General features: G+C 49.0%; 9 protein-coding genes across 13 annotated transcripts; 2 read left to right on the top strand and 7 right to left on the bottom strand.

The window, feature by feature from the left end:
• Positions 1-98: 98 nt before the first annotated feature.
• Positions 99-1928, bottom strand: LOC9656816 (autophagy-related protein 18b). Of its 2 annotated transcripts, none has more exons than XM_024682833.1 (11): positions 1852-1928; positions 1720-1793; positions 1588-1661; positions 1407-1513; positions 1267-1358; positions 1092-1204; positions 906-1025; positions 706-854; positions 506-625; positions 373-432; positions 99-318 (listed from the first exon to the last, which is right to left on the bottom strand). In XM_024682833.1, the coding sequence occupies exons 1-11, from the start codon at positions 1899-1901 to the stop codon at positions 174-176; spliced, it is 1104 nt and encodes a 367-aa protein (XP_024538601.1). In that variant the 5' UTR covers positions 1902-1928; the 3' UTR covers positions 99-173. The 2 variants fall into 2 exon arrangements, with proteins under 2 accessions (XP_024538601.1, XP_024538602.1); XM_024682834.1 differs by having other exon boundaries at positions 184-269.
• LOC112349090 (chromatin modification-related protein eaf-1-like) lies at positions 1924-6094 on the bottom strand. 4 transcript variants are annotated; one of them, XM_024682829.1, is made up of 11 exons: positions 5826-6094; positions 5704-5764; positions 5502-5650; positions 5360-5440; positions 5143-5304; positions 4997-5095; positions 4293-4933; positions 4011-4243; positions 3783-3958; positions 3687-3725; positions 1924-3630 (listed from the first exon to the last, which is right to left on the bottom strand). In XM_024682829.1, the coding sequence occupies exons 1-11, from the start codon at positions 5970-5972 to the stop codon at positions 2005-2007; spliced, it is 3414 nt and encodes a 1137-aa protein (XP_024538597.1). In that variant the 5' UTR covers positions 5973-6094; the 3' UTR covers positions 1924-2004. The 4 variants fall into 4 exon arrangements, with proteins under 4 accessions (XP_024538597.1, XP_024538598.1, XP_024538600.1 ...); XM_024682830.1 differs by having other exon boundaries at positions 3783-3970; positions 4023-4243; XM_024682832.1 differs by having other exon boundaries at positions 5704-5743.
• Positions 6095-6107: 13 nt separating this feature from the next.
• On the bottom strand, positions 6108-7186 carry LOC9656815 (vacuolar protein sorting-associated protein 2 homolog 1). Its single transcript, XM_002977678.2, has 5 exons — positions 7086-7186; positions 6904-7034; positions 6715-6819; positions 6399-6659; positions 6108-6334 (listed from the first exon to the last, which is right to left on the bottom strand). The coding sequence occupies exons 1-5, from the start codon at positions 7120-7122 to the stop codon at positions 6188-6190; spliced, it is 681 nt and encodes a 226-aa protein (XP_002977724.1). The 5' UTR covers positions 7123-7186; the 3' UTR covers positions 6108-6187.
• On the bottom strand, positions 7178-7942 carry LOC9657535 (pentatricopeptide repeat-containing protein At4g18840). Its single transcript, XM_002977677.2, has one exon. The coding sequence runs from the start codon at positions 7940-7942 to the stop codon at positions 7178-7180; it is 765 nt and encodes a 254-aa protein (XP_002977723.2).
• Positions 7863-9052, bottom strand: LOC112349037 (pentatricopeptide repeat-containing protein At1g62260, mitochondrial-like). Its single transcript, XM_024682619.1, has 2 exons — positions 8051-9052; positions 7863-7997 (listed from the first exon to the last, which is right to left on the bottom strand). Exons 1-2 carry the CDS (start codon positions 9050-9052, stop codon positions 7965-7967), a joined length of 1035 nt encoding a protein of 344 aa, XP_024538387.1. The 3' UTR covers positions 7863-7964.
• Positions 9053-10225: 1173 nt separating this feature from the next.
• Positions 10226-11567, top strand: LOC9656814 (general transcription factor IIF subunit 2). Its single transcript, XM_002977836.2, has 6 exons — positions 10226-10455; positions 10538-10634; positions 10761-10891; positions 10949-11020; positions 11085-11243; positions 11309-11567. Exons 1-6 carry the CDS (start codon positions 10237-10239, stop codon positions 11441-11443), a joined length of 813 nt encoding a protein of 270 aa, XP_002977882.2. The 5' UTR covers positions 10226-10236; the 3' UTR covers positions 11444-11567.
• Positions 11050-13993, bottom strand: LOC9656813 (calcium-dependent protein kinase 1). The gene is made up of 8 exons (XM_002977676.2): positions 13032-13993; positions 12711-12854; positions 12496-12648; positions 12323-12438; positions 12101-12268; positions 11911-12038; positions 11757-11856; positions 11050-11703 (listed from the first exon to the last, which is right to left on the bottom strand). The coding sequence occupies exons 1-8, from the start codon at positions 13771-13773 to the stop codon at positions 11575-11577; spliced, it is 1680 nt and encodes a 559-aa protein (XP_002977722.1). The 5' UTR covers positions 13774-13993; the 3' UTR covers positions 11050-11574.
• Positions 13994-14065: 72 nt separating this feature from the next.
• Positions 14066-14742, bottom strand: LOC9657534 (mitochondrial pyruvate carrier 1). Its single transcript, XM_002977675.2, has 4 exons — positions 14563-14742; positions 14437-14491; positions 14242-14374; positions 14066-14174 (listed from the first exon to the last, which is right to left on the bottom strand). Exons 1-4 carry the CDS (start codon positions 14683-14685, stop codon positions 14111-14113), a joined length of 375 nt encoding a protein of 124 aa, XP_002977721.2. The 5' UTR covers positions 14686-14742; the 3' UTR covers positions 14066-14110.
• A 27-nt stretch (positions 14743-14769) lies between these two features.
• LOC9656812 (pentatricopeptide repeat-containing protein At4g02750) lies at positions 14770-17084 on the top strand (the record flags this gene model as incomplete). The annotated part of the gene is made up of 2 exons (XM_002977835.2): positions 14770-14828; positions 14882-17084. Coding segments are annotated over 2 exons (2190 nt in total), but the record flags the coding sequence as incomplete, so codon positions are not given.
• Between the last annotated feature and the right edge of the window lie 4612 nt (positions 17085-21696).

Genomic DNA, 21696 nt, shown 5'->3' with positions numbered 1-21696 from the left:
TTGATATGCACATTTTTGTATTCCATTTTTATATTCCATGTACTCTTTCTATATTTGATGCAGAGAAGTGTTTAAATTCAGTTTTCTGAGAGTTTAAATAGTAAAGCAATTAACAATTTTTAATTTAATGAGCATAACATTGTACATGTGTAAAGAATAGAACATTCTCACATTCAGACAAAGCGTGCAGATATCTGATCAGAGCCAGTTGTCATGAGGCTACACTCACGCTCCAAGGAACACACTCCTCCATTTGGAGTGCTACTCACCTGATATTCATTGAAAAACCCATTCAAAGTAACCACAAAGATTCGTGCCCTGCAAAATTAAATATCATAAAAGCTTAAACATCCATAAGTTCTAAATTGATACCTGTCTGCTGATGAAGAAGATGGTAACTCTTCCTCTAGTGGTGCTGCTATTGCACAAATACTGTATCAAGTAAAAAACGAAAGAAAAGCACGAACTTAGTGATGTATTATGACAAAGTGTTGGTAACGTTTACCTTTTAACTCCTGGACTGAAGCCGTGCCTCACAGTGGCAAAATGAAGATCCGGTTCCACAATGTCGCTTACAGTTTCTGGGATCACTGCCGCCAGAAGATCCGAGACCCTCTTATTCGTTCTAGCAAAAGTAGAAAAACAAAAGGGTGAGTAACACAAAAGTGAAGGAAATGCTCGATTCTGTAAGCCTACCATAATTACCCTTGTCTTGCAGGAGGCGAGCAAAGCCTGAAAACATGTAGCGTTCCTGATGAGCTCGTGGCAGCCAGCAACTGGGGAGACAGAGACTGCGGCCCAAACGACAATGAATATATCGTAGCTGCGTAGCTCCCTCTTCGAAAGGTAAATGCCTGTTTTGAGAAAACTAAGGAAAGTAAGAAACGAGATAACTAAAACTAAACCTTGCTTGCTTGCGGAATAACATGGACACGAATTACTGTCCCATGATCTGATGCTGTTGCGAGGAGCAAACCGTCTGGGGTGAATGCCATGGCAGCCAGGGGCGATTTGTGAGCTTGAAACTGATCAGAAATGAGATGTTTCTCATGAGAATAACAAACAAAAACAATGCACAGAAAGCCACTAACTTCGCCCAATGCGTTCAAGTGTAGAGTGTCATACACAAACACCGTCCCTGTTGTAGAGCTCGCTGGTAATGCAAGGTAGCAATTCTCTGTGTTGGAAGAAAACGCACAGACGCCTGCAACAAGCTTTTCATGGCACTAGTCAAAACAAGTATGAGAAAAGAGAACAAGGAACTACCTTTCCTGTTTTCAGCAGTGTCAAGGATCTGGAGGCAATTCAAGTGAGGAAGCTCGTTAATGTGGACCTTCCTATCCAAAACAATAACTATCCTGCGCAAGGACTGTGAAGATCTTGACAGAACAAATGCTTTTGCTCACCGTTTCTTGTTCCAACGCACGGCCAGAACCGATGAAACGAAATCCACTGCACGCTTCACTTGCGTTGCTGTGTTTAAAATAAAGAGCCTTCGAGGCGATAGCTCAGGCTGCAAGAAAGAAGAAACAAATATCACCGCATGCTAATGCCAGAAATTAGAAGGAATTTTTTTTTTTCCAGTGCCTGTTTGCCAGCTCCAACCAAAGCCAAGAGACTCGTCGTGAAAAACATCTCGATGAGATTCACAGCTCCATCGACTGGAAGAACAAGCGAGAATCAAGCAGGAGATAAACGAAAGAGAAAACATTCCCTCACGTTTCTCGTAGACGCAACTACAAGTGTCGCAATTGAAAATCTTGTATCCTTCGCTGGTTCCAACAGAGAAGCAGCTGCCAAGCAAGACAAGAGCTAAATCCCGAGAAAATCCGCCCGCAAGAGTCCCCCTACCTGCGATCTTGGTTGAAGGAGCAGCACAAGAGCGCGCGATCGTCCGCCATAGCCAAGCCCTAAGCCCCTAAAAAAGGGTTACTTAACGTGTCTATTTCTATCGTTGGAAACGTTTATCTGTAGAGAAACACTGTTAGAGAAAAAATTCCTTGTCTAGGACGACGTTTGCGCTGGTGATGGAGAAGCTCGAACTTGGTTGATCTCCATCGGCGAGCTCGGGATCGTAGCACTAGCACCAGCCGCGGATCCAATCGTCTGTGAGCTCACTTGCGGGCTCGAAGGAGTCGGAGTTCCAACCATGCCTGGAGTTCCCACCATCCCTGGAGTTCCAGCCAGTGGAGTTCCAACCGAGAACGCGGCCCCTCCTCCACCACTGTTCGTCCCAACTTGCGAGGAGAGTAGGGCGTTGAGAACCTGTGCTTGAGAGCTAAGTTGTGCTTGAGAACTTAGTTGCTGCTGCTGCTGCTGCTGGGAATGTTGCTGTTGCTGCTGGGGAGTTAGCTGCTGCTGGAGCTGCTGCTGCTGCTGGTTGATGAGATGCTGTTGAGAAAGGCCTGTTACTTGTGGAACGCTCGTGAGCTGCGCTTGTGCCAGCTGCTGCTGTGGACTGGGATGGTTTAGCGGCTGTCCGACTGGTTGTAGAGAATTCACTGCCATCTGTTGCTGGGAAGTCATCTGTGTCAATTGCTGCTGCTGCTGCTGCTGTTGCTGCTGCTGCTGTTGTTGTTGCTGCTGCTGTGGCTGCTGCGTGTTTAGTTGCTGAGCATTCAAGTGCTGCTGCTGCTGCTGCTGTTGTGGCGTCTGCTGTTGGAGCTGCTGCTGCTGCTGATTAAACTGCTGCTGTTGTGCGGCGGCTTGTTGTTGCTGTTGCTGCTGCTGCTGGTGTTGTAGGAGCTGCTGGTTCATATAATACTGCGCAGCCATGTTGGAAGCTGGCGTTTTCGGAGGTCCCATGCCCGGACTCGGCACAGCGCCTCGCATAACACCCAAGTTCCCCCGCTGTGATGCCAGCATATTCAATCCCCCCGTCGTACCGAGGCCCGCGGTCATGCTGTTCCCCATGAGCCGAGGAGCTCTCCCCGCGGCCGCGAAGCGCTTTTGCTGCATATACTGTGCTTGAGCGTGAGTCATGTTGCCCGGACGGAGCTGCTGGTTCATTAAGTTTGGAACCTGTCCCATGCCCAGTCCCGATATTCCAGCCGCGCCAATGTTGCCAATCCCACCCATGCCAGGCACGTTGTTCATGGGATTCATCCCCACCATGTTGAGGTTGGCTTGTCCAGGCCCGATACTCCCCATGCTGTTCTGGAGCATAACTTTCCGTTGTAGAGCGGGATTGTTGCGAATGAGCTGGTACGGCATCATTGATCCTGGCAGCTGCGACGTGATCTGGTTCATAAGTTGCGGCCTCTGCTGGAACTGTTGCTGTTGCTGCAAATGCATTTGCTGCTGTTGCTGAGCTACAAGCTGCGAGTCGATTTGCTGCAGTGGTTTAGCGGCTGTTGACTGAGGCAAGTTGTATGCAAGTCGGTTGCCCGCCATGTTTGGAGGTGGCATTCTCGCAGCTGCTGCCATGGCTCCGCCTGCGGACATCTGCTGCTGCATCTGAGCCATCTGCTGGCTCATCATCATCCGTGGAGAAGCTAGCTGCTGCTGACCAAAGGTTGACGCTCCAGCGGGCATGGGCCGAGCCATAGCTGCGGTCATTGTTGCGGAACCACGGGGACCCGACGGAGCTTGTATATTGTCGTCCATCAGTACAAAACCTTCCTTTTCGAGCTAATATTTCAATCTAACAGTCAGAACTTGGCTCCAAAATGAAAACAAATAGTTACCGTATCTATGTATTGCTTGGCAAAAAGGTCTGCCATGTCCTGCATTGTAAACAAAAGTAGAGGTCAGTCTCATTTCAAGAAACCATAGCAACTTACCGCGTTAGGTATTGTTGGAAGAACAGTATATGGAAGTTGGGCATTATTTACGTCATCTTCTTGGCCGTCATCTATCTGTACAACAGCTTCGACCATGGGGTCCTTGGCACGCCCGCAAAGTAGAAGCCTCAGCTTTGTAGTGTGTACAATGACTGGATACGTTTGACCTCCCAGCACTGCTCCACAAACTATATCAGCAGGTGATCATAAACCTGGAAATGAACTTACTTTGGTACTTACTTTGGTAAAAACGTTCCGTCCGCTCAAACATTAGACAACGAGTTTTCTTTCCGTTGACATTACCAGCCACCAGAGAATTAGCCAGACTTTTCTTCCCTTTAGGCTCTTGGTAGTCATCCGATGTGTCCGCCAGTGCCACAGACAGCAACTGCCAAGAAGGCGTCTTCGTCGATGGCTGTGGAGGCTGATCAACCTTCTTTTCCCTCTTATGCAAACCGTGTCTGCAAAACAGGCTTAGTGCCACTAAGTAAACAAGGAAAAGCAAGGCACCTTTGAATGGACGAAACCAAAAGAGAAAGCCTATCCAAAGCCTCCCTTTCCGGAGTTGGAGCAGCGACAGGAGCCGAAAGTGGAACTGAAACTGGAACAGATGCCGGAACTGGAGGAACCTGAGGTGGCTGTGGCTGATAAACATGAGGCTGCTCAATTTTGACGGGTCCTGGACTTTTCACTGGAGTGCTCGGGCTGTTCACATTTGGCGAAGCCATGTTTCCAGTAGCTTTTGACGCAGCTGCTTTGTTCTGATAGGCTGCACTCTTCCACTTGAACATGTCATCTTTCCTGGCATTCTTGAAATCAAAGGCTGCAGGTTTCGGTTTCTTATTTGCTTCCAGCTTCACGACCGGCTCCCTTTCTCTCTTCCCAAGAACGTCGTATAATAGAGGTGGAGGCGCTGGTGGCTGAGAAGCGTTTGTAATTTTCGATTGCACGCCACCGGCGGCCAGATCCTGAATGATTTCCACAGAGTGGTCCGACTTTGTCTCCCCTGCAGGCGTGTCTACTTTGTCGGGGCTTTTAAAGCTTTCGTGTCTTAGCAAAGACCTTGTAGCGGCCAAACGAACACGCCTATCCATCAGTGCAGTTTTAGAAGTCCTATAACGGCGAGATCCAAGGCCGATGTTGAATTTCAGCTGCAAGAAAATGACAAAACTTGTAAAGAGGATGCTAGGACAATTTTGAAACAAAAACTCTACCCGATTGTATGTATGAACATGAGCTCTGGCAGCAACCGCTGGTGAAGGATCAAGACAAAGAGATGGCTTCACTGCTTTCAGTACTTTTGATTCCACTTCCTGCACCATCAAAGTGATCATCATGTTCCAAACAACCAAATGCGTACCAGAAGATCCCTGTAAGACCATGTTTCATCGCTCATGGCGACGACGTCCTTGACAATTGTCTCCGTAGATGGACGAAGTAAGACTTTATGCACTTTTGGCTTCCAGTTTATCAGTTCCTGCCTTGCAAAAGTCGAGGGTACACTGTCCCGATAATCCCTTAACTGGAAAATGTTTTGTTAGTAGAACACCAAAACCAATCCAAGATGGCTGACTGACCTCGCAAGCAACGCAGCCATCCATATATGTGCAGGGAATGTCTTCCAGCATTTCACTGGGAAGCCATCCACAATCAATTGCCTGGTACACAAAAAAATTCCATGAAAAGCTCTTGAGAGAAAAATAAATAAATCGGCAATACCCTTAGGAAGCTATCACTTGTGCGATCATATGGATAGACAAGCTCTGGAAGCTCGTATCCAAATGGAGGAGGCTTTCCGTCCTCAGTGGGCTTTCCAATCGAGAATCCATCAGGAAATAAATTCACAGAAAACGATGGATCAAAATTATCTAAGCAACAGCACAATGAGAAGTGAGTCAGAGAGAAAGAGAAATTTCCTTACCACAATGGGAATCCTCTCCCTCGGAAGTCGTCGTGCTTCCCTGGTTTTTCCCACGCAACATCTACCATAATCAGACCCGGCTCTTGGCACCAAAGGGGGGAAATTCCAAGCAAAATCCTCACCTCGTCCCGCTTGAGCTTCGTTCCATTGTTGCTGCTGCCTCCATCGCCTCCGCCTCTCGAAATTGCCGACGCTGCCGCCGGATCCTTCCTCTCCAGCTTGGGCATGTAGCGCGATCCATTCTTGTTGAGCTTGAAGGCGATCACCATGTCGACGACGGTAGCAATGCAGCTCAGGCGATCGCCAATCCACCCCCAGCGCGCCGCGGCGGTCCTCTGGCGCTAGCATTCGCCAGCGCCATGGGCAAACAAGAACCCTAGAAACCCTAGTGGCGGGATCCGTACTACTTCGCACCTTGTCCGTACCAAAATTTTATTGTCGTAGTAAAAGTATATGTATGTACACCAAAGAATATAAGGTGATCTTATAGCCTTCGCAGATTATCCAGGCGAGCTTGGAGATCACTGTCGATTCCAGCATCGTCTCCGGACGCTCCAGTGGGCTGGGCTACTCTTCCTGGAGCCGAAGTTTCCACTGGAGCAGCGGTGGAATTCGCAGGAGCACGAACAAGCTGCGAGAAAATTTCATCCAGAGATGAGAGACTTGCTCTGAGCTGCGAGAGGTGAGTAAGGTACCTGTTGATCCAGATCGATGCCAATCTCGTCCAGGACCTGGCTCACCAGCTCTTCGGTTTCTTCCTCCTCCTCGTCCCCTTCAAACGCCTCCTCGAACGCGTCGTCAATGAGCTCCGAAGTGAACTCCATCTTCTCGTTCTGGAGCTCGAATTCACGCATGATCTTCTGGAGAGCCGGTAGATTCAGCTGCTTGTTCATCTGTGACATCGCCTTTGTCACGCCTTTCATTGCATCCGCCATAGCTTGCGTCGATTTCAGTGTCTGTAAAAAATCCTCCTTTATAGAAGAAAAACATACGGTGCGACTTAGCGAGTACCTGGATTCGGAGAGACACGCCTTGAAGCTGCGATTTAAGTCCGTAAAACTTTGTTATTTGGTGCCGGGTTCTGATCAAATCCTTCGCCATGACCTTCACAGCACTCTAGAAACAAACGCGGCAAACAAAAAAAGGAACTTTGAATGAAAACGCGTCCGCCAAGGAAAAAACTCTCGCAAATTCACATACCATCTGCCCTTGCTTTGCAGTCTTCTTGATCTCGGCAATCAGCTTCTTCTCTTGAGTCTGGAGATTCTGCCGCTCCCTCTCGATCTCCCGGATCGATTTATCCAGCATGCGCTTGTTTTCGCGCAGCAGCTCTGCCCCGCCACATCGTGAGCTCAAATTCCACTCAAACAACCATCACCCACCTGCTGGCGTCTTCTTCTTCCCAAAGAGAAAACTCATCGTTGCGCCTAAAGAGGAAGGAAAAGGAAAGAGCAAAACCTAAGAGATCGTGGCATTAGGGCTGACGTACCTGGTATCTTCGTAGCACCTCTTGGGCATCTTTGGCATCACCGGCATATCGTAGCGAGTCCGCAAGACAAGCGTAGTGTTCCAGCCTTGGCTCGATGTTAAAGCTCTCGACCATCAAGGCAAGGATTTTTCCACACTCTTCGGGACTTTTCCGCGGAAGAACGCTGAGAAACGTTGAATCGTCGGGTAAAAATCCCTCCCTGTTCATGAGATGGAAGATCATCGAAGTTTGCAACCTTTCGCGAGCGTATCTGGCGATGATAATGTTCCAGGCAGCAGTGCTTCGAGCACTCATCTCCGAAAACACCGAGCACGTCTCCGCAAGACTTCCCTGCGCCGAGAACATCCCGAGAGCTTCTGCCTGGATTGGAGCACTGGAGAGTAAATCTCTGCAAAGTTCTCGATAGACGAGTTTACCTCGAGAGAATCCTTCCGCGCTGGTGGAGCACGCTCGGAAAATCGCAGTGAGAGCTTCGTCGCTAGGCTGGAATCCTTCGAGCACCATCGCGGCGAGGAAAGTGATGCTATCTCCAGCATGCCCGCACCGAGCATACGCAAAAACCATAGAGTTCCAGGAGCGCTCGTCGCGATGCTGCAAAGAATCAAACAAGGCCTCAGCACCAACGAGATCACCAGCAGCACCATAGGCTCTGATCAACTCACCGCTCACTTGGTGTTCTTTCTCTGGCAAATCCTCAAAGAGAATCCGGGCTTGATCCAGATACCCGTGCTGGGCATACGCCACGACCATGGAGCTCACTGCAATCTCGTCTCTAGACGCCATCTCCTGGAACACTCTCACAGCTCTGCCAATATCTCCATCGCGGGAGTAAGCAGTGATCATCAAGCTCCAAGTTACCGTGTCCCTGGCTTCCATAGATTCCAGCGTTCTCTCGCAATCTTCCAAGCTCTGGCACGCCGTGTACATTCTAAGCACCGCGTTCATGACATGGAGGTTGGCGCCGAGGCCCCTCTCAAGAACAAGACCATGGATCTCGCTGCCAAGCTTCACATCCATCAGCAATCCAAGAACACCGAAAATCGTGACGAACGTACCGATCACTGGAGGAACTCCATCGAGCAGCATCATCCTGAAAATCTCAATCGGCATGTCGAGATTCCCATCGCCGCTGTGGCCGAAAGCCGCGATCATCACATTCCAAGACACGGCATTCCTATCCGGCATCGCATCCAGGAACTCCATGGCTTCGTCAAGCCGCTGGTTCCGCGCGTACGCCGTGAGCATGATCGTCCATGACACGGCATTGCGGTCCGGCATCTCGAGGAAGAGATCCCGCGCTTCTTGGAAGAACCCTAGCCTCACGAACGCCTGGAGCATGGTGTTCCAAGAGACAATATCCCGATCTGGAATGCGCTCGAACAGCTCGATCGCCGGGTGGAGATGCCCGTTGCTCGTCAGCGCCGCGAGCAAGCAATTGTAGGACCACGTGTCGGGATCCTTGATGCTCTCGAAAGCGATCTTGGCAAGGTCCAGGCGCTCGCATCTCCCATACATGATCACGAGCTCGCTGGCCAGGAATCGGTGACCAGAGTAGCCGCGAGAAGCTAGATGCGCGTGAATCCGCTGGCCCTCCTCCAGCGCCTTTGATCTGGCGCACAGCCTCATGAACGCGCGATACAGCAGAGGATCCAGCGCTTGAAGCTCCCATCGCTCGAGCAGAGCCACTGTTCTCTTGATCCGAAGCGTGTCCTTGAGAAGCTGGAGGCGCTGCTCGAGTGGCCGGGCCTCCGCCCGATCTTGCAGCTCCTCCTGGACGACAAATCCATCTCCAAACCTCTCAAGAATGCCCAAAATCGAGGCCCGGGGGACATTGCGCTTTACTGGGAGGAGCTTCCCCATTTTTAGGGCAAACTGGTATCTTATTCATATATTTAAGGATATTCTTTGATATTCTGAAATTTTTAACATTTCTGTTTATAGAAATATTTATTTCTGGTTTAATTTTAGTTTAATACAATAATATATATTTTAGCAAACCTACTTTTATTTCCTCCAAAACTATATCAAATTTTAGAATGTTTGAGTTTTCCAACATATAATGTATCAGCTGGTTTCATGTACCATTATGTCCTAGGTGCCTTTGTAGGACAATTTCATGTTTAGGGTTGGGATTAGTTAAAACAGGTAATATGCATGATGTGTAAGCATTGAGAAATTGCCAATTCGGCAAGGTGATAAGGGCAACGCAAGCAGGCAGGGTTGAGAGCCTACTAGGGGATTTAAACTGAAGAGAAGATGAGATGGATGAAGAAATGTTATCAGAATGGAAAAAGAAATGGTGGTAGTTTTTGACGAGGAAAAAGGTAACTTTATTCTAATTCTATTTATAAATCTTTATACATCCAGCAAGCAATTCAGAAGTCTTTGCTTTATCTAATTCAACTAACATAAAGACTTCTAGCTTCCATGCTCATGCTGAGACCAAAGAGTATATACATGTCATACACTCCATTTGTAAAGCTGAGGTCAGAGATGGAGTTCAAGCTTCCATTGCTACTATAACTCAACAACATTTAAAGGTTCTAGAGAAGTGCTGATTAACTTACTCAAGACTAATTTCTATTGCACAAAAGTTTCTTCCATAGTGAAAGTATTCAACACTTATGGAGCTACAAAGGTTGAATGAAGTGTAGCTTCCTAGAATATATGTGGATAAAATGCCTTTATCAATAACGTGATCAAGTATAATAAGTTTGCCAAAATCGAGAGTGGGAAGATTGGAGAAGCTTCTCCATTAGAGCAAACATTGATTAAAGAATATTTTTAAATACTTCTTTTATAATGATATAATTGTTCTAAAAGATTTTAAAATTTATTTTGGGGGGGGTGGGGATCGCAATTTCAGTGCCGGTGTATTAAAGATTGACTCAGGACTGCAACAAGCTTTGCGTTATGTTAACACTCACATTTGGTGGAAGTCCGTTTTTGTGGCTCCCATAAACTCAAAGTTGGATCCATATAAAACAGGTTAATCTAATCGTTTTATTAGCATAAATTATATTAGGGCATAAAAGGAAGGAGAGATGTCTGGAGCAGACGATGGGAGCGTCCCGCTCGATGTCGCGCAGGCCGAGGGTCAGGTATGGCTGCTCAAGCTCCCAGCGATCGTTGCCACGGCGTGGAACGCGCAAGATTCCAGCGGCAAGAGCGTTGCCGCTGGCGCGGGGCCAGCGGATCCGACGCTCGCCAAAGTCACTTGCACATTCGATCCTCTCAATCCAGACCCGGAGGCCGCACTAGAGGTGAGCGCTGCGCTCCTTTGCTCGGCGTAGAGAATTTGCTCTCCCTGCTGAAATTTTTTCTCTTCTTCTTTGCTGTTTTAAGTTCACAATGGAACTTTCGGGGCCAGATGACATCAAAGCTTATAGCCTCAATCTCCAGAAAGATGTCGTGCCAACGCACATCTTTTCCGACACACAGGGTGCGCGGATTTTCTCTCTTAGTTTTGTTTGATCGTTCCTTCGTGTGCATTAGAATGCATTGCGTTTTATTATCTGCAGAGAACGAGCTGATTGACGCCGTGTTTTTTTTCTTTCTGCCATGGCAGGGAGGCTTGCCGTGGAGGGTAAAGTCGAGCGAAAGTTTGATATCAAACCAAACAGCAAAGCTCGCGAGGAGTACAGGCAGCTCTGCCGAGAGAGGGATCGAAAGTTTAACATGAAAACGAGAACGATACAGGTAAGTGAAGCTCGCAATGGGGACTGATACAATACAGTGTTTCTTTGATCCATCCAGGTCTTGAAAGACGATCGTGGAAACCTGATGAGACCAGCTCTTCCACCGACGATTATGTTGCAGTCATCCAAGGTAATCCACCCACAAACTATGAGAAGTTATACGAAAATCAATCTCTTTACTTTTTATTTTGAAGGATGCTGCCAAGAGAAAAGCGCCTGTCAATGCCAAGAACAATGACGGCAAGAGAACGAGGAGAGAGAGGGGCGAATTGGAAGACCATGTCTTCAAGCTCTTCGAGCAACAGGCCAACTGGGCTTTGAAGCAGCTCGTCCAGAGAACCGACCAGCCTGTGGTACGTAAAAGCAAACTCTTCTCTTCGTTACTGTGATATCGTTTTCACGAGCTCTTCTTTCTCAGGCCTTCCTGAAGGAGATTCTCAACGATCTCTGCACTTACAACAAGAGGGGAACCAACCAAGGGACTTACGAGCTTAAACCCGAGTATAGGAAGAATCCAGTAGAGGAAAAGCCTGCCGACGCAGCAGCACCTTGAATCGATCGATCGATCGATCGTAACAAGTACGATGACTGTAATTTCTCTCTGCGACTTATTTTGATTAGCAAAAATCCAAAGCTCAAGGCAAAAAGAAAATAAAAGCGAACCCAAGTTTTTCTCACAGGTACTTATTTCCTGTGCCTTGGAGCTCCCACGGGAAGTTCCTGGCCTTTTCTTCTATTGTTTTGTTGCTCGCTGCTTGGCGCAGCTCCTTTAGTCATCATGGCTACAAACTCGTCGTAGTTAATCTTTCCATCCTGTTAAGCAGGCCAGGCATTAGATTTAGATCTCTGTAAGAGTAAATGCTTACGTTGTCTGTGTCCACTTCTTTAAGAATTTCCTTCATTGTTTCATGGTCGCCCATACCGTATTTAACTAGAGCTTCTTCGAGCTCCTCCATCGTGATGTAGCTGTCACGAAGAAGCCAGTCATCCATGAAAAGCTTAAGGAAAGAAAGCGCGTACCCGCTATTGTCGTTGTCAAAGAATTGAAACGCGGAATATAAGTGATCTTCCTTTTGCATCTTGTTCATCTGCATTGTGGCTGTGATGAATTCGAGATAGTCAATCGTCCCGTTTCCATCGACATCGGCCTTGAAACAGGAAAGACAAATGTAAGAATGGTCTGAAGAGAAACGAGAGTCTTATAGCCTACAGCGTTCATGATCTGGCGGATTTCCGCATCCCTGAGGTTGGATCCTAGCCTTTCAAGACCAGCTTTGAGCTCATCGAATGTAATGGTGCCACTGCCGTCTGTGTCCATGCTGCTAAACATTTCCTTGAGTCCTGTGATCTCTTCTTCCGAGAGGCTTGCTGCAATGACCTGGTTTGAGTTGTGTGAGTATCGAAAGTGAGCAATAAAAATATGCCAAGTTACCTTGAGCGCCAGTTTCTTTAGCTTGTTCATTGCGGTGAACTGCTTCATCCTCGACAATACCGCATTGTCAAGTGGTGCATCTGGAGCATCACCATCTTCTCTCACCCAAGGATGGCCTGGAAATATCCAAAGTCAGTTAAGAAACATCCAAGGGTCGATATAATCAAACTTACTGAGAACTTCTGCCGCAGTGACCCTTTTCTTCACATCTTGCGTCAACATTTTCTTCACCAAATCCTTGGCCGATGACGAAATCGACGGCCATGGATCACTTACAAAGTCCACTTGGCCGCGAAGGACAGCATCGAAAATTCCCTGCTCACTTTCTGCCATTGGATAGGCAAATACAGCCGAGTCTCAGACATTAATTACTGCATCGAACACTCACCTGCCCAGAACGGTGGTACTCCGGACAAAAGAATGTACAAGATCACTCCAGCGCTCCACACGTCGGCCTCGGGTCCGTAGTTGCGGCGAAGAACTTCCGGAGCTACGTAGTAAGCGCTTCCAACCAGATCCGTGAACTTGTCACCTAAAAAACCAAAACTTTAAGCCAAAGACTCCAAAAGCAACACGAAAACAAACAGCAAAACAAGCAAAACCGAAGCGAATGACAGTGCCAGAAAGAAAAACAAACAAATCAAGACAAAGCAAACAAAGACGCAAAGACGCATTGCCAGCAATTGAAAGAGAAAAATGCAGCACTTACCATGCTTGAAGAACACCGAGAGTCCAAAATCCGTAGCCTTGAGAGGAGCACTCTCGCTCTTGTCCGCCAGGAGAAAGTTCTCGGGCTTGAGATCCCGGTGCATCACCCCGAGCGAGTGGCATATATACACCACCCTCACGATCGTCCGGCACAGCGCAGCGGCAGCTCTCTCGCTGTAGTGTCCCCTGGCGATGATCCGGTCGAAAAGCTCTCCACCCTCGCAAAGCTCCATCACCAAGTGGACCGAGTGCTTGTCCTCGTACGATCCTCGAAGCTCCACGATGTTCTCGTTGCCTCTAAGGTGGTGCATGATCTGGACCTCCCTCTTCACGTCCTCCACATCGGCCTTGGAGATAAGCTTCCTCTTGGCGATGGTCTTGCAAGCGTAAGTCTTCCCGGAGGCCCTGTCCGTGCAGAGGTGTGTGACCCCAAACTGGCCACGCCCGAGCTCCCGGCCCAGGACGTACATGGCTCTCACGTCCTCGAGCGGCTTTCCCAGCACATTGGCGGTGATGGAGTGGATCGTCGGCGCGTGACGGCTGCTCGGCTTGGGCTGTGGCAGCGGAGAGCTCGTCGGCTGCTCGCGATTGTTTTTGTTGGAGGGCGGCGGTGGCTGCGCCGGGGCGGCCGTGACAGTGGCGGCATTGTTGGCCTTGGGAGGGAAATCGTAGGCGCTGTTCTTGTCATCGCGCCTGTGATGGTGGATATTTTCCCTGGATCCGTGTCCCAGGCAATTCCCCATTCTCCCCTGACCTGATAACGATCGATCGATTTCTCGAGCGCGCGGCGCTAGAGCTGGATTGGATCGATTCGCTCACCTGGCGCGCTCGAGAGAAGGATTACGCGGTGTTGAGCGTGGATCTTGACCGGCGGCAGCTCGATCTCCTCCTCCTCTCGGACTTATCGTGAATGACCATTTCTATTCCTTCGCGACGAGCGTATTCTCGCCCCAATCGTGGAGAACGCGTTTTTCCTAGCACGCTATGACATGCGTGACGTGGTAAAACCTAGTAGATGACGTGGCCCTAAAAACATTTTTAAAGGAATAATCCGTGATTATGACCAAATCATGTTTAACGCTAACGAACGACCTTTTCTTCTTCCACGCTTTTGGCTGCCTCTTCTTCCTCCTTTCGCGAGGAGCTGGGAAGAACACAGTGTGAGAGAGGAGATCGCGAGCGAGAGAATCGAGAGAGAGAGAGAGCTTAACTGGTACTTGTAGATTCTCGAGAGATGATAGAGCTGGACGGTCTCATTGGCGGCGTGGCAGCCAAAGAGCAAGTAGTTCTTGGGCTTGATCGCCATGGAGAATCGCATGAACAATGCCGAGTAGATGCACATCGCTGCAAGAAATTCCCTCTGGAGATCGATCGAAAGCAAAGATAATCCATCGAAATTCACTCACCGCAGGTCATATTTCCAGACATGAGCTCCGGCGGCTTGCTTAGATCGGCCAGACCCTGCGATTGCGCAATCCCTGAGAAGCAATTCCCCAAAAACCTCGAGAATCTAGGAGAAGAAATCCACTCACAGCCGCGACGAAGCCCCAATTCGCGATGGGACCCCAGAAATGCGTCGTCTTGGGGCCGACCTCGCTGTTCCAGATCTTCTTGAGCTGCGCGGAGAATCTCCCGGTGGTCTTCGCGGCCGCCATGATCGATCTATGGCTAGAAAGGAGAGAATAGCGCTATCTAGGCTATAAACCCTAATGTGGTGCCATTCATGCCCGCGGGATTGAGCGCTTCGCTGTGGAGGATTCCAAGCAGGACAGCAGAGATTCTCAAGCTTTCCGACAAGGTAGGCGATCCAGGCTTGCTCAAGGCGCCGATTGTCAATCTTTGCAAGAACAGCGGCGACGATCCCAGCAGCAAGCCAGATCTCGAGACCTACGCATCGCTCCTCCGGCAATGCGCGAGCGCCAGGGCTCTGGATCTCGGGCAGCTCCTCCACGAGGAGATTGCGAGGAGGAGGTTCGATGGCTACACATTCCTGGGAAATACCCTGATCACCATGTATGGCAGCTGCGGCGACGTCGATCGGGCCAAGAAGGCGTTCGATCGCATCGACAGCCGCAATGTCTTCTCCGGGAACGTGATGATCGCGGCATACGCCCAAAACGGGCATTTGCTCGAGGCGGCATCGGTGTTCCAGCGAGTGCCAGAGACGAATGTGGTGTCTTGGAACTCTATGATCGCGGCCTACGCTCAGCACGGCGACCTCTATGAATCCAGGAAGCTCTTCGACACGATTCCAGAGAAGAACATCGTCTCCTGGAACTCGATGATTGCCGGGTATGCGCAGAACGCCTTCTCCAAAGAGGCACTCAAGCTCTTCAAGGCCATGGATCTCCAGGGGTTCCAGCCGAACAAGGTGACCTTTGTGAGCGCTCTGGACGCGGCTGGGAATCTGGGAGCTCTGCCAGAGGGCTCGGCGATCCACGAAGAGGTGCTGGAGCACGACTGCGAGACCGACACGGCCGTGGCGACGGCGCTCATCAACTTCTTTGGCAAGTGCCGGATGGTGGCGAAGTCCCGAGAGATTTTCAACAGCAGCGCCATCCAAAGGAACACTGTGACTTGGACGACGATGATCTCGGTCTATGCGCACAATGGCTTTCTCGATGAGGCACAGAAGCTCTTTGACGTTGCTCCCCGGCCGAGCACCGTGACTTGGAACGTCTTGATGGCGGCCTACTGCCAAAGCGGCGATCCACACCAGGTCCAGGCCATCTTCGACAGGATGAGAGACCGAGACGATGTCTCGTGGAGCACTCTTGTGGGAGCTTACGCGCAGAGCAACCAGCACAGGACTTCCATGGAGCTCTTCAAGAAGATGGACGTGGAGGGCTACAAGCCGACGAGATTTACTTTCATGAGCGCTGTCGACGCGTGCGGTAAGCTCTCTGCGCTGCGAGAAGGCCGAGTTCTCCACTCGAGCATCATGAATAGCGCTCTAAAGTGGGACATTGTCTTGCAGAACGGGATCGTCAACATGTTTGGGCGATGCGGCAGCGTTGAGGAGTCGAGCTCGGCTTTCCAGGAGATGCTCCAGAGGGACGCGGTCTCGTGGTCGATCATGATCTCGGCGTTTGCTCACAATGGTCACGGAACCGAGGCGCTGGAGACGTTCCTGGCGATGAACCTCGACGGCCAAACTCCCGACGAGCTAACTTTCGTAAGCATTCTCTCAGTGTGTGCTCACGCTGGACTTCTTCGCGATGCCAGGGGCCATCTGGTAGACATGGTTGGAGACTACGCCCTGGTTCCAGGACTGGATCACTACGTCTGCCTGGTGGATCTTCTCTGCCGCTCCGGTCGACTGGGTGCCGCTGAAGAACTCGTCGAGACGATGCCTTACGAGCCTCACGGATCTGCCTGGCTGACGCTGCTGGCCGCTTGCAAGATGCAAGGTGATCTCAAGCGAGGAGCTCGGGTAGGAAAGTCTTTCCTTGCCACTGATCCGGATACTTCAGCTCCTTACGCACTGCTCTCCAGCATCTACGCAGAGGCCAAGCGGGTGAACGAGATGAGAATCGTGAGGAAGGCAATGGAGGAGCGTGGGATCAAGAAGCAAGCCGGGTGCAGCTATATCGAAGTCCACGATCGAGTTCACGAATTCAAAGCTGGCGAAGTCTCGCATCCCAGACACCGGGACATCCTCTACGAGCTGATGCAAATCCAGAGGAAGATGGTGGAAGCTGGCTACGTTCGTGACACGAGGCTTGTGAGCTACGATCTGGAGGAGGAGGAGAAGGAGAATTTGCTCACGTACCACAGCGAGAAGCTGGCGATTGGGCTGGGGCTCGTCACCACTCGGCCGGGGACGGAGCTGCGAGTGGTGAAGAACTTGAGAGTGTGCTCGGACTGCCACACCGCCATCAAGTTTATCTCGAGGATTTGCGGCAGAAGGATTGTGGTGAGGGATTGCAACCGGTTCCATCACTTTGAGGATGGTGTTTGCTCCTGCAACGATTACTGGTAAGAGTATAATTAATTTGTATTAATTTATTTAAATGATTCTCTATAATTATTAAAACTTAATATAAAAAACAAGTGTTAATTAAACTCCTATTAAGCAAAAAGAAGAGAATATTTTGAAAAACTGCATTTCACCTGTGTGCAAGATGAGACTGAACCTGGCCAAGAATAAGCATTAATTAATTTTACAGTTTTGACATATTGGGCAAATGACTCAACATCTATGCTTGGGTGCATGGCTTGGAAGTTATTACAAACTTGGGAACTCCGAAGCCGTGAATGACACGAATTACCTCGCAGTTCGAAAGCTAACCGAGAGTTTGATCTCGCTCATGCGCCCATCGCCCGCATCTTCAACGTGAGATCAAGCCGGTTGGATGTTGTCGAGCTTGAATCCTCCAAAGATCTTTCTCTAACTCCTGCACTGCAAAAACCAGCAGCCAATCGATGAGAACACTGAAGTCTGGAGCGATCCCGCGCTGCCAAACAGCACCATCCCGGACTCGAGGCAGCAAAGTCAGAAAGTTGGCGACGCATCCAGGATCATCGCCGCCAAACTCTCACCCATAAGATCTCAAACATCTTCGAGCTGTCGATGGAAGCCATCGACGAAATCGTCACGGAGTACCTCGGGTCGCCGAGGAGCTCGCTACTACTGCTTCTCTAAGATAGCTTTCAACGCCTACAAGCGAGTTCCAAGGACATGACCAGGAACAACGGGCAACCGGCCGACGTCGGAGCGCAGACACGGCCATTCTGTTGGCGTTGCGGCTGGCGATAGAGTCGAGCTCGGGGCGATTCTTCTCCATGAGAACGACGATGCGTTTGACCTTCTACATACACTTCCACTTCATGGAGTGTATCAGAAAGGTGGCGGCGGATCAAGCACCTGAGACCAAAAAAAAGAAAGGAGAGTTCTCTAAGAACCGAAAGAGAAATATTTGCTTACATGCTTGGAAGACTTTCTCTGCCTGTAAGTAAACGTTAGACATCTCTCGACAAAAGCACACAAACACAAAAATGAAAAGAAAGTAAAAAAGGACTCACTAAGACAATGACAAAACGCGAGCTAACAGACGCACACACACGAACATATCAAGCAAAACATATCAAGAAAAAGAAGAAACGGGAAACTCAAGCCCACCCCCAAGCTCCTAGAATCTCCAGATCTCTCTCGACAAAAGCCTCGACGATGCGATGATCCTCCTGTCTCCCAAGCTTGCTATCCCACATCACGCTCCTTGCCGCGTCCTTGTCCCGTGCAAACTCCGCCAGAGAAATCAAGTATGCCAGATTTGCGTCGCTGGCCGTCGTGAACCTTTCCATGGCCTCCATCACCACCTCCGCCGCCGGGACGCCAGGCACCACCATCGCCTCCCCACTCTGCAGCCTCTGGTAATAGGAGTAGAGCGACCAGTGAATCGCTCGCAAGCACTGTCGCTCCTCCTCGTCCTTGAGCCTGCTCGCGAGAACTGTCTCCAGCGTCTTCACCATCTCGATCTGGTTGGCCTCCCCCTTGAGCCAGAACTCGAAGTTTGCCTCGGCGAAGTCCCTGTAGTAGCACCTCCGCGAGATCCTTGTCCAGCAGCGTCGCCAGGTAGCACTTCTTGCAGTCGCACGCGAAACCCAGCCTCTTGCGCCTGTAAGGATGGCCAGCAGAGAACGAGCTCTTCTCCAGCTTCGATATCTCGGGCCGCGACGTACCAGGTCACCTTTCCAAGATCCGTTTTGCAGACGTTTGGAACGCAGGAATGGTTGATGAAGCTCCGCAGGATCCAGGTAGACGAAGCCGCGCGAGGAGCTCGAATGGTAGGATGCCTTGGTGACGATCTCAAAGGTTCGCTTCACTTCAATGCCTTCTAGTGCTTCTCTGCCGCTGCTGTCAATCGGCCAATCCTCGGGAGTTTTCCAGGTCAGCCGGAAGGTTTCCATGCCGGGGACTTCTCGCTCGTCGCCCGCCACCTCGCAAACGAGGCTGAGAAGCTGCTTGTATACCCGTGAAGATTTCATGGCCATCTCAAGCAGCCGAGCAGCAGCGTCTCGGTCGCAAGCCGACTTGTTTTCACCCTGCTCGAAGATGATCGCGTTGCTCACGAGCACGACCTCGCCTCGGTTGATCTTTCTCGTCGCAAACAGCCCGCGGCCACGCCTCGTGCTCTTGTCTTCACACATCTTCACCTCCACCGGGCCAACGTAATCGGCAAGCTCTGGCGCTTTGATCTCGCTGTTGGAATCGCTCCAAGGGCGAAAAGAGTTGGAAATCTCCTGAGCAACGCTGCTGCTGTCCCGGCTTTGCCTGGCAAGTTTCTGGGACTTCTCGAATAGCTGGTCGATGAATTGATCTGCCCGAAATCTCTCAAGAGCTGGCACGACCAGTCGTAGAGATGGAGCTTGAGCAAAGCCAACGCCTCGCGATACACACTCTTGAGAAGGCTGGGATCCATTTCAAGAGCGGCACTGGCAGCGTTGACGCAAACAGAGCTAGAACCCGATTCTGGCGATCGTCCTGGCCGGCGCCACTAGCCATAGGCTTGAGCAGCAGCCTCAAAGCTCTCGTCTTTGAAGAGCTTGTTCCCTTCCATCCTGATCCTCGCGGGGCTCATACCTTGAAGTCCATGGAGGAAATCCTCGCCAAGGAAAGAGAGCACCTCGACGTTCGCGGGATTGTCAAGCGCGATGGACCAGTAGGACCTGGGATCCAGCCCTGAATCGCCGGAAACCCCGAGACCATCGCCGTGATCGCGCCCATATCGTCCGTGACGCTGCCGTCGATCATGAGCGCGTCCGCGGCCAGAAATCCATGAAGAACACGCCCCGTCGCACGCGATTCCGGCTCTAGATCTCCAATCCGGACAGGAGCTAGGGTGGAGATCGCCGCGGAGGGAATGCCGTGATCTCCTTGTGCCCGCTGGAGGAGCATCGAAGCAAGCATTGTCAGCGGATCCGAGCGCAACACGTCCTAGGGAAGGAATGGCGTGAAAGAATCGGTGTCGCCGCGGCCCAGAGGAATCGCCCTAGGCACGTGGACGAGGAAGAGCATCACCGCGGTGTGGAGCACCATTGCGGTCGCGCGCCAAATGTAAGGAAAGCGCCTTTATGGTTTTTCCTTTAAAATAATGAATCCTTATGTTAAAAGAAATAAAGTGCCTTTAGGGCTCTTCCTTTAAAATGAATAAAGTGCCATTAGGGTTCTTCTTTTAAAAAGCAAGGTATGTGAACTTTGGTAATGAAACTTAATTAAAGTTAAAATAAATATGGTCGAATAAACAAAGTAAATTAGAAAAAGGGTAATTATTTAATAAGAAAGCTATTAGTGGTTATTTTATCCTCATTTATCCCCTAAAATTTTAAACATCAACAATGATAGTATATCCAAACCTCATTCTATAATTATATACATTACAATTTATAACCTCATCATGCCCTAGACTCACTCTATCATGTTTATTTTAACTCTATTTCTTATCATTTTTTAATGTAGATAAACTCTTCTAGTTCATCATTGTTAATTAGCTCAGAAAGGAGTATATTAACCTTTTTAATTTCAATTTTTTATATTACATAAAAAATGTAATATATCATCCTATTCCAACTAAGGATGTTTAATTGACCTCAATACTAGTTTTGAAGTTGCTTATTTTAGGTGAGGCATGAATACAAGTTATAGTATAATCAATTAAGGTTCTCATATAAGGAATGGGTAATAAGATATGGCAATAGGGATACTAAGATTATTTTTCCCTTTTTCCCTATTAGTCTCTTCCCTATAAGCTTAAAATTAAATATTAATAAATCCTATCATAATCATTATTATTATTATAAATTTAAAATAAATCTATTAATTATTTATACAATATGGATGTTTATAAATTTTTGAATCCCACCAAGGATAATTTGGTACCCTTTCATTGTATGTAACAATATCACAATCATCTTGTATAGTTAAATATGTAATTTGTAAACAATATAAATGCTTACAATATTTATTAATGGACCACACTACCTTTTTCTTTTCATTATATAAAACTAAATTTCCATCAATTTGAAGGTGTGAGGGCCAAGTGTACAGCTACAATGCCGTATACTAATATTACTGTAATGGGATTTTGGTAGCCGTCGGATTGGTTTCAATCTGGACCACTCGATCCTGTATATAAACTAGGATGTTTGGGTTAATTGATATGCACATTTCTGTATTCCCTTTCCATATTCTAAACACTCACATTAGTGGAGGTGAGGGGCACCTTTGATTGTCCCTGAGGAGTGCTTAGATTTGGGATTTTGGTTTAGATTTAACTTTTTGCATTGTCTAGATCTACCATTTTCTTCTAACTTTTTGTCATTTCTCTTTTTTTGCTCTTTCTTCATCCGTCTTTATGGCAGATCAGCAATCTCCTCCTTTGACTTTGGAGCAGTAGTTGGTACAATTGCTTGATGCTATGTGCTTGCAATTGAACAACCAAACTCAGTTGATGGCAGCGTTCACAGCACGTGGTACAACTCCTCCTGCTCTTGGTGCTAATCCTCGCGTTCGGCCGGAGTTTTTTTGCGGGAATCTTGGGGATGATATGTACCATTGGTTCGATCACTTCACAGTGATTGCCACATATCATTCTTGGGATGATGCTCGATGTTTGTGTGAGTTTCCCACGTGTCTCCAAGGGATGGCATTGCAATGGTACAATGGT

Source organism: Selaginella moellendorffii, unplaced genomic scaffold (assembly GCF_000143415.4).
Source record: "Selaginella moellendorffii unplaced genomic scaffold, v1.0 SELMOscaffold_35, whole genome shotgun sequence".
NCBI classification, from domain to species: domain Eukaryota; kingdom Viridiplantae; phylum Streptophyta; class Lycopodiopsida; order Selaginellales; family Selaginellaceae; genus Selaginella; species Selaginella moellendorffii.
The sequence above is the reverse complement of the archived record's forward strand: the minus strand, read 5'-3'. Positions and strand labels throughout refer to the sequence as shown.